The sequence below is a fragment of the Triticum urartu genome, chromosome 1 (genome assembly GCF_003073215.2).
Source record: "Triticum urartu cultivar G1812 chromosome 1, Tu2.1, whole genome shotgun sequence".
Taxonomy (NCBI): Eukaryota; Viridiplantae; Streptophyta; class Magnoliopsida; order Poales; family Poaceae; genus Triticum; species Triticum urartu.
Genome location: NC_053022.1, coordinates 161,155,975 through 161,167,350, shown reverse-complemented (window position 1 = coordinate 161,167,350; position 11,376 = coordinate 161,155,975). Strand labels below are relative to the sequence as shown.

The window sequence follows — 11,376 nt, the reverse complement described above, 5'->3', positions numbered from 1 at the left end:
AAGTTCACCAAATAGGTAGAGGCCGTGCCTATCGTCAAGGTCACCGCCAACACCGCCATTAGCTTCTTCCGAGGGATTGTGTGCCGCTTTAGCGTCACGGATCACATCATCACGGGGGAGACTTGTACAAGATCTCACATTAGGTGAGATCGTGAGAGAGATCAACCCAAATTCATATTTAGACATTTTAAAAAAACTGAAATTATTTGACCCATGTGGGGTATGTCTACAACTCCAAAAAACCCAGCTCAGAACTCGATGTACATTTGGAGATTCAAAAAAGTCAATTTTGAATGTGAATAGTGACAGCTTTGGGTGAATAGTACTTTGATACTATTCACGTACATTTTTGTCTTTTTTGTTTTTATTAATGCATGTTGAATCAGGAGCTGAAACTTTTTAAGGTTGAACCATCAACCATTGATGTGCGTCTACAATTTTTTTGAGAATGTTTGAACATTTAGATTTTTTTTCACAAAAATGAATCTCACCGATCTCATCTAATGTAAGATCTCACAAGTCTCCCCCACATTATCACCGACAACGACACAAAGTTCACCAGTGCTGCCTTCACCGAATACTACGAAAGGCTTGGGATATTTTCTGAATCAAGCTACTTATTTTCTGATGATTTGTACCATCATGGACCGGCCATCTTACCGTCAGGTCCCATAAATCCAACGGCTCGTAGTTCCTCGCCACGTCACAGGAACCACCTCACCACCAAGCCACGGCCCCGGCCAATGGCGTGCGCCATAGAGCCTACACCTACGTGTCCGAACCACCTGCATGCGTCCGATCATGGATCCGACGGTCCATCTAGCTTTCCCCCTCTGGAAGTCTCGCCAAGCGACTACCACTTTATTCTACTTCTCCGCCCACGCCCAGCGAGGACGAGACTGACGACGAGACCCGAGAGAGGCCGAGACCTGGAAGATCCGAATCCATCGCCGCTCCCCCACGCAACGAGATGTCTTCACCCGCAGAGTGAGTCCTCTTGAATCCTACAGCAGTTTAGCATCGTCTTTTGCTCAATTCTCAAATTCCTAGGCACAGATGCGGTTATTCTTATCGGGATCGATGGTTTGGGTGGGGCGATTAACGGAGGAGCTGGAGAAATATTGTTCAGATTGAACTCTAGTTTCGTATGCTTGAGCTAATTGGATGGGACTGTGCTGGCTTTGCAAGGGAGCGAGGGGCGGGTGCGGCGGGACACGCTGTAGTGTATTTTAGTGACTTTGTAAATGTTTTTGCGACGAATTTAGTCGTGTTAGGGTTGGGACTACCTTGGAGAGTTAGCGCAGTTTGTTTCGTGTTATTTCGTTGGTCTGATCTGCTTCTTGCTTTAGGCCTGGTTGCTGCCTACTGGTGGGCCTGATGCATTTGTCACTGGGTTTGCGAGTTGTGATTCAGTGTGCGTTAGGCCTGGTTGCTGCCTACTGGTGGGCCTGATGCATTTGTCACTGGGTTTGCGAGTTGTGATTTGACCCCACAAATGAATTAAACACACGAATACATGATCCGACTGGCCAATAAGCATTGTCATTTTGCTCAATCTGTTCTCTAAAAAAAATTAGCGACCGCCAGTTACAAAGTCCTGGAAAGTCGAAACAATTGTGGAGTTGTGATCATGTGTGCAGGCGGTAGGCACACAACAGCAGCGAGCGTAGCGACCACTGGCCGGCCGGTGAGTTGGGCTAGACAGCAAGGATGTGAGAACTACTGGGTTAGTATGTAGAAAAAGTCGAAGAGCGAGGACAAGTACGTATGAAAGATACATAATTGAAACTGAACTTGTTTTGGAGCTAATGTTCTTACCGCCCACCAAACGTTGTTGAAACTAATTGGTTAGTATTAGTTTTTGGTTGTACATGCCGAACACAAAACAATACATACCTAGTTAGTATTTTATTAAACTCCTGCAAAGTTGTATTATACATGGTTTTTTCCTTCATAAATTTTGCCACACCTAAAAATTATTCTTGCCTTCGCTACTGGGTGTACATAAGAGATCATCCTTGTGAGTTTGTGACATGTATGTGGAACAGTGGGAGCTCGTCTTTCAAACTTGGCCGCCTTTTCTATTTCAGGACAACTGAGCCCTGAATTGGTGGTTCTACCAATTGATTTTTGTGAGTTGTGAGACCGTAAGCAGCTAGGCCGTAGTTCTGGAGCTTAGCGCCAATTTGAAGGGACACATTGGTTTATAAGCTTGTTGTTTCAATAGCTAATTTGTATTTTTCATGAACAACAATTCTCCCAGATGCTCGGTTATTTATGCTGATGTTTTTTTGGGAAGGTCCATGGGAGGCTGATGCCCGCTTACACTGACGTTTGCTGTAGTTGGCCACAAGTTTCTCTTGGTTTATAAATTTTGGTTTCGGAGGCATGGTTCCCAAGTAGCACCAAGTGCAGTATTCTGGAATTTCGCAGTCTTCAATATTTAAAATGTTCCATAGCTAGTACAGTTCAATAGCCTTCTGGCAGTGAAAAATGCGAAACATTGGATACTAATGTCCTAAAGAAATAATTTCTAGATTTCTTGCACAAAAATGAATTTCTTGACTGGTTAAGAAATGCTTAAATAACATTATGTCAGTTTTAACAACTTCTGCTCACATACAAGTGGAGAAGGTATACATCAAAGGTTGAACGTGAGACCAACTTGATGTCCAAAACAACTTAAAAGAATTGAGGTATTATCTTTTGTGCCTATTTGTTGGGAACCTACTACAGACTCATTGCAACATGCTTGCAAAGTTGCAATACAATCAGGCTCTGGCCGCTAAGAGCCAACAATGGTTGAAAGTATCCGTGTTGGAAGTTTTCAGGATACAGATTTGGTCAGAAGAAGTCACTTTTTGGTATAATTTTGAAATGTTGAACTAATTTTGTATGATTCTCATACACTATGACTGTCTTTGCTTAAAAGATTGTTATCTAGATTTGTTAACTGAGAACTGAGATTTGGATATGGCAAATTTTGAGCTCAGTTTGACACCAATTAGTTCTCTTGCGGAAGGGCTTTACTCTGTTTATGTTTTCCTATATAGGCTGACTTGATTTTTGTTGGTTTGCCCCATACATTTATTTTGCACTATTAATGTATATCTCCTTGAAGTTTTATTTGCAAAATTCTCTTGTTTGTTCCTTTGTGATAAATACTTCTGATGTGTAATTTAATGTCTTCCGTGATGTACATCACAATTACTGAATCATGATTGTACTGGATGAACTTTTCACTGGCATTAAAAATAGTTCAGAGATCTCTAATACTCCCTCCGTTTCAGTTTACAAGGCATGCGCGTACCCCTCGGTTGCCAATTTTATCACCGTAATATAAACTATATAACACAAAAATTATACCGTTTGAAAATAGAACATCTGAAGTTTATAATGGTATATTTTTTGTAATATATTTAGGTTGGTTAAATTGACGACCTAGGGGTACGCGCACGCCTTGTAAACTGAGAGAGAGGAAGTATTAGAAGACAAGAATATAAATTCTTCACTTCAGCAGCTGCAGTTTAGCTTTGTGGTTCACTTCTAATAGGAAAACAGAGATGATACCCAGCGTGTTGCTGCGGGGATTGAATATATTTCAATGAGATTTGGTTATATAGAACATGAATATTTGTACTAATAATATGAGAACTGAAACTGAAAATACATGTAATTTATTGTATTTGATTACTGTATAGTAGTAAAAAAATGTTGGGTATAAGTAGCATAATAGAAAGGAAATGACTAAACATTTCCCCATGAATGGTTGCATGTTGGGGTGGGTTTTCTCCCATGCATGGTGGCATGTTAAGATGGGTCCATATTGAGAGAAATAGGTTAGGATGCTGAATCATTATCCCAGTGGATGAGCTATTCATTTTTTTTTTCTGCATTAGTTCAATCTCGGCAGTACGGAAAAAATGAGGACTTAATTTCCTGTTTCAGGTACTACAATTCACTTCCACCAATAAGCAAGGCATATGGAACATTGTGTTTCTTTACCACAGTGCTGGTTCAGCTCCAGATACTAGACCCAGGCCTTCTTTATTTATCTTATCCCTATGTGTTCAAGAGTTTTCAGGTTAGCATCTGCTCATGCTCTCTCTCTCTCTCTCTCTCTCTCTCTCTCTCTCTCTTGCATTACTTATTTGTAACAAGCGCATTATGATGCTGCTTTGAGATTGTACAGTAATCTTCAATTTTGGACCACGCAGATATGGAGGCTATTTACAAGCTTCTTTTTCCTGGGCAAGTTCTCCATCAACTTTGGTATTCGCCTTCTGATGATGTAAGTCTTGTCAGATACCTATTAATCACAATTACTATAAACATGGTTACTTTCAGAATATTATAAAGATAAACTGGCAGCTGTTGGTTGAAATTGTTTATGTATGTTGCCATGTAGAGCAAGATATGGTGTGCAGTTGGAGAAGGGTTCATTTGAGAAGCGGGCAGCAGATTTCTTGTGGATGATGATATTTGGTGCAATCTCGTTACTGGTTAGTGGCACTCCTACTTATTACGTTTACAAACAAATGAATCAAATCTCTTAAGAGTTAAATTTATTTCTATCTTGATTGGTTCAGGTACTGTCTGCTATTCCCTATCTCGAGACTTATTTGTTGGGCATTCCTATGGTTAGCATGCTTCTTTATGTCTGGAGCCGAGAGTACCCAAACTCTCAGATAAGCATGTATGGCCTCGTCCAATTGAGGGTAACGCCTTGTTCTCATACTATTATTAAGTGCTTGATCGTGTCACAGCACTGCTCTAGATTGAATATACTCATGTCGTAAATGTACTTACTATTTGTGCAGTCATTTTATCTACCATGGGCTATGCTTGGATTGGATGTGATATTTGGCTCTCCAATACTGCCTGGCCTTTTGGGCATTATGGTTGGACATCTGTACTACTTCTTTACAGTGTTGTATCCGCTAGCTAGCGGAAAGAACTACCTCAAGACTCCTATGTGGGTGTATCCTTATGGTTAATGAAGCATTTTTCTCTCAGTCATAGTTACCTACCAACATTGTTTACTACAGCTTTTATGATATTGTTACTTCATTCCCAGTGATATATGCTCTTTGGTTCCTTAACATGCTGCACTTGCACAGACACAAGATTGTTGCTCGATTCAGGTTGGGCGTGCAGGCAAACTCTCCAGTCCGGCCAGCTAACACAGGCCCTACTGCCTTCAGAGGAAGAGGCTATAGACTCAACCAGTAGACTGCTGCGACGCCTGGCGATGTAAAAGAGGCATGAACAGGTTAACATGGATTCGATGTAAACTCTGGCAGCTAATATGGATTGGATTTTTCCCATTGAATCTGTAATGTCCTCATTGAATAACTACAGATGTGCACTTGCATTGTACCTGCGAAGTAGAGCTGCATGTCTTCTCTTTCTTTTTTAATACTCCCTCGGATACATATTACTTGTCGCTTAAACGGATCTAAATACATCTTTTTCAGCGACAAGTAGTATGGATCGGAGGCTGTAGCAAAATCTGCTTATATGATGTTCTTGAGTGCACGCATGATCATGTCGTATGATGTGCCTGCTGCTGGCATCTTACATGGGCCGTTTGGTACGGAAAATAGTTTTGGTGGGCCGTTACTGATTTTGCCGATGTGCCATTAAAGTGTTCAAAACGAAAAAGCTAAAAGCTTAAGCACTCGTCATGGTAGCCTGTTCCTTGTTTCTACACCCAGACTCCAGTTGCCCATATGTAGCTCTCTAAAGAGCACACTGAACACTTGAGAGCAGTATTTGAAATACTCAAAACAGAATCAGCTCTGCGCAAAGATGTCCGAATGCACTTTTGGCCAGAAACAAGTGGACTACCTGGGGCACATTATTACTGTAAATGGAATTGCTACAGACTTGTAAGTTAAAACAGGCCCTTGTAAATTACATGCTATTGCAGCTTGGTCTAAACCTTGCAGGCTACTACTGGAGGTTCATTAGAAACTATGGAATTATTTGCAAGCCCCTTTATCAAGCACTGAAGAAAGATAATTTTAAGTGGACAGGAGCAATGGCCCTTTGAACTTCTGAAAACCACTATGACTGGATATGACATATGAGCAATATTAATGCAACAGCCAACAGGGACAACCCATTGCCTTCATGAGCAAAACTATTGGTCCAAAAGCCATTACTTGGTCCACATATGACAACGAAGCTCTAACTACTCTAGAAGTTTTAAAGTGTTAGGAAATATGCAATTTGTATTCTCATGGGGGCACAGGGTATGGCCCACGCTTAAAATATGTTCATGAATAAAAAAACGTTCATGATTTTTTACAAATGTTCAGAAAATTCATAAACTGTTCAAGAATTTCAACTACTGATCCCAAAATACGAAAAATGTTTGCTGAATCAATAAATTATTCATGAATTTCAAAACAATGTTCAAAATTTCAAAAATTATTCGTCAATTTTTCTAAAAAATGCTAACTATTTCAACAAATGCTCATGAGTTTTTAAAAAATGTTTGTGAATTTACAAAATGTTCATGATTTCAAAAAACATTCTTGATTTCAAAAAATGTTCATGATTTGACAAGATGTCCATAAATTTGAAATATCTCCGAAAAATAAATTATGGAAAGGAAAATATAAAAGAAAAATAAAAATACAAAATCAACAAAATAGAGAAGGAAAAAAGAAAAACCAGAAGGAGAAAAAAAGAAAAAAAAAGAACTGGTTCAGGGAAGGTTCTAGAACTTCCCAAAACCGGTGGGAAAACTAGACAGGGCCGGCCTATACATTGGGCAGGCACACAATGGTGGCATGCGCTAGGTTGCTATAGAACGACCTATGCGCCAAATAGGAACCGCATGTACAATGCTAGGAGCAACATGAATTTTGAAAATCTAGGGAAATAAATCCACATTTATTTGACGGTATTACGACCCAGAGATGCCTCACCTTGTCTGTTGTCGGCCCAAGTAGGTCGGTCCGAGGCTCCCTAGGTTGGTTCTACCTTGGGCCATCAGGCTGGCCTATATTAGTTCTACCCTGGGCCATTAAGCTGACCCATGGGCCTCATAGGAGAAGACTATGGATGCCTATATAGGCCAGCCTGATGGCCAGGGTAGAACCAACCTAAGGAGCCTCGAACCGACCTACTTGGGCCGACAACCGACAAGGTGAGGCATCTCTGGGCTGTAATACCGTCAAATCAATGTGGGTTTATTTCCCTAGATCTTCAAAATTCATGTTACTCCTAGCATTGTACATGTGGTTCCTATTTGGCGCATAGGTCGTTCTATAGTGAGCTAGCGCATGCCACCATCGTGTGCCTATCCAGTGTATAGGTCAGGCCTGTCTATTTTTTCCCACTGGTTTTGGGAAGTTCTAGAACCTTCCCAGAACTAGTTCTTTTTTCTTTTTTCTTCTTCTAGTTTTTATTTTTTATTTTTCCTTTTCTATTTTTTCCATTTTGTATTTTCCTTTTTCTTTTATATTTTCCTTTCGCTTAATTTATTTTTCGAAGATATTTCAAATTTGTGGACATCTTATCAAATCACGAACATTTTTTGAAATCAAGAATAAGTTTTTGAAATCATGAACATTTTATAAATTCGAAAACATTTTTAAAAAATTCATGAGCATTTGTCGAGATAGTTAGAATTTTTTAGAAAAATAGACAAATAATTTTTGAAAATGTGAACATTCTTTTGAAATTCGTGAACAAATTATTGACTCAGCAAACATTTTTCGTACTTTGGGAACAGTAGTTGAAATTCTTGAACAGTTTATAAATTTTCTAAACATTTGTAAAAAAATCATGAATGTTTTTTTAGAATTCATGAACATATTTTAAAATTCACGATTGCGTTTGAATATGTGATTTTTTTTTCAATTTGGTGAACAATATTGAAAATTGCCAGCATTTTCTAAAAAAATCGTTAACAATATTTGAATTCACGCATATTAATTCGTGAACATTTTTTGAATACCGGAATATTTTTTATTTCTGGAACATTTTTGAAAAATCGTGAACTGTTTTTAAATATGCAAACATTTTTTTTCAAAATCTCAAACATATTTTGAATCCACAAATATTGTATGATTTCCGGAACATTCTTCAAATTGACGAACATTTAATGATTTTTCTAACAGTGCTAAAAAATCGCTATTTTTCTGAAATTGGGAACTCTTTTGAAATCCCGTATTATTTAAAATTAGAAAAAACAAAAACAGAAAAGAAAAGAAAAAAATCGATGTGGAAAAATAGGTGCGTCCTCCCGGCACATGGGCTGGCCCAAAAAAAATCGTTAACAATATTTGAATTCACGCATATTAATTCGTGAACATTTTTTGAATACCGGAATATTTTTTATTTCTGGAACATTTTTGAAAAATCGTGAACTTTTTTTAAATATGCAAACATTTTTTTTCAAAATCTCAAACATTTTTTGAATCCACAAATATTGTATGATTTCCGGAACATTCTTCAAATTGACGAACATTTAATGATTTCTCTAACAGTGCTAAAAATCGCTATTTTTCTGAAATTGGGAACTCTTTTGAAATCCCGTATTATTTAAAATTAGAAAAAAAAACAGAAAAGAAAAGAAAAAAATCGATGTGGAAAAATAGGTGCGTCCTCCCGGCACATGGGCTGGCCCAAAAATGGGTCCTGGGGAGCGGGGGTGCGCTCCAATTGCGCAGGGAGGTGCCAGGGATCGATCCATTCTCGCGCAGGCACAAAGGCAGCGTGCTAGCCACCAAACCAAGCTAGGAGTTAGTGGTAATAGCTAGGGCACGACCAATTTGAAGCACAACGTGCCGGTTCTCTCCTTTCTTTTTTAGTTTTCTTTTTGTTTTCTCCGTGTTTTTTCATCTCTTTGCTTTTGTTTCTTCATGTTTTTCTTCTTCATTTTTCTTCATTTTTTCATTGTCCATACGCTTATTCGACACTTTTCAAATACTTGTTCGACATCTTAACACTAGTTCAACACTTTTCAAATACTCGTTCAACATTTTTTGTTTTTGGTTTTTCTTTTGTTTCATTTGGTTTTCTTCTCCTTTTTTGTATTCTTTCTTCTTTCTTCTTAGATCAGATTTGTTTCATTCTTGTTCATTTTCTTTTTTACTTTATTTTTTCTTTGGTTTTCTTTTCTTCTTCTTTTTCTTCTTCATTTTTTGTTTTTCACGTGTGTTTTCTTATGTTTCTTTTTATTTTCACTCTACATTTTCATACATGCAAAAATAATTGTAACAAGCGATCAACATTTTTGTATACACATTCAACACTTTTTAACATCTTTCAAATACTTGTTCAACATTTTTAATACTTATTTAATATTTTTAAAACTTATTCAACATTTTTAAATACTCGTTCAATATTTTTTAGTACGTATTCAACATTTTTTCAAATAATTGTTCAACATTTGTAATACTAATTCAACACTTTCAAATAGTTGTTGAACATTTTCAAATTCTTGTCCAATATTTTGTAGATACTTGTTCAACATTTTTTTAATATCTATTCAACATTTTTTAAATACTTGTTCAACATTTTTAATATTTATTCAACATTTTTCAAATACTTGTTCAATAGTTTTCAAATTGTTGTTCAACATTTTCTAATACTTATTCAACATTTTTTCAAATGTGTTTTTGAGGAGTGTTTTTTGTAATATATAAATACATCCAAGCCCCACCGGAAACTGTTCATCCACAACCAACCCAACCGGCTCAACTCACTACGTCTCGACTCGTTCAACGTATCGCGCGCGCGGCAGCAATGGGCACTGTTCATCCAGTGGCAACCCAACTGGCTAGCTACGTCTCGCACACGGGGTTCGACCAACTTCAGTAGGCAGCAGCAGCGATCGATCGGGTTCAGCTAGCAGCGCAGGAGTCGATCGGGTTCAGTTAGCAGCGAAGGGATTGATCGATCGGCTTCAGTACGTAGTAGCACGCGATCACTCGGGTTCAGTAAGTGAACACCTCTCGCTCGGGTTCAGTTATAGCAACACGACTCGCACCACGCGCGTGTACGAGAGAAACACACAAACCACACTACATCGCTCGGCCCCGACCACCCACCGTAACCGGGAACTCCGCGAAAATTTCCTCGCCCTCACTTCTACCATGATTTTTATGTCATGGACGGCCCAAGGAATGTCATGCAGGTGCGTCCCTGGCCCGCCCAGGACAAAAAGGCAATTTTCTATCATGATAATTTGTCATAGAAGTAGGAGCCCACCACATCTATGATGATATGTGGTTTTGTCATAGTTATCGTCATAGCAGTGTCATAACCATGACATAATTTTTTTTGGTCGGGCCATAATGTCACGGATGTGTGTTTTTTTTGTAGTGAATGTTGTTCTCAAACTCAGGCTAAAGTGAAAAATGTTCACGATCAAGTACATAAGTGCTCATTCCATCCTTGGAGTTGATAAGCATCTGAATATGTGGAGCATATCTACAAGATCTCTTCTGATCAGCAGCTGTCCTCTTGACGGTTTCAACAATCAGGCTCATCACCTTGAACTTTTGAGGTGTATCAAAGAGGTCCAGTAAGTTGATGGAGTGGCCACGAATCATCTTGTCATCTCCAGACTTGAGTAAAAGAGTGTGCCTCAAGATAGTGTTTGTGGTGGCCAAACCAGCAAGCAAATGCTTCACTGAACCAAGCTTATGACTCTCAACATCCTTAGCAGGGATTGACTTGTACATGTTAGCCATGGAGTTGGGGTCCATTCCAGGCTTCCCATAGATATCAATGTCATTCTCTTCATCCTCAGGGGCACCAAGAAGTTCAGCCCACTCAGAGATAGTTGACTCGTATTTGGAACACCCAGTCCTCCATGCAATCCTGCCATCATGATAGAAATGAGCTGTGGAATAGAATCACATAATCATCTCATCGTTCCATTTAGTGAGCTTCTGACCAACAAAGGCATCCACTCTTTCAAGCCTAAAGCTCTCATGAACATGGGGGATCAGGAGTGATCCTCATTGGCATCAATATACTTCCAATCCACCCATCTCATGTCACTGACTATAGGCTTCTTATCAAGCAAGACAGTCTCATAGAAATCCTGTTGCTCTCATGTGTGAAAGCGGTAGTCACGAGCAGTTCTCCTCCTGATAGAGTACGGATTAGACATCCTCCACTGATGCAAACCCTTATCCTTCCTGAGCATCATGTTCTAAGCTATTGGATGAGCATTGTCATCATATGGAATATTTGGCTTCAACTTTCTGAGCACTAGTGGCTCATCATCAACCTTAACTTCAGGCACTGGTGTGACGCCCGAGTAATTAAGCTACAGTAAACCCCTGCTAATGAAGCCACGTCACCTCGGTTACTGTTGTTAATCTTGTGTTAGTTCAATACCGATTC

General features: G+C 39.0%; 1 protein-coding gene across 1 annotated transcript; it reads left to right on the top strand.

The window, feature by feature from the left end:
* The first annotated feature begins 831 nt into the window (after nucleotides 1-831).
* LOC125552752 (derlin-1) lies at nucleotides 832-5,398 on the top strand. Its single transcript, XM_048716425.1, has 7 exons — nucleotides 832-987; nucleotides 3,949-4,084; nucleotides 4,218-4,291; nucleotides 4,409-4,502; nucleotides 4,590-4,718; nucleotides 4,821-4,981; nucleotides 5,121-5,398. The coding sequence occupies exons 1-7, from the start codon at nucleotides 971-973 to the stop codon at nucleotides 5,230-5,232; spliced, it is 723 nt and encodes a 240-aa protein (XP_048572382.1). The 5' UTR covers nucleotides 832-970; the 3' UTR covers nucleotides 5,233-5,398.
* Nucleotides 5,399-11,376: the final 5,978 nt, after the last annotated feature.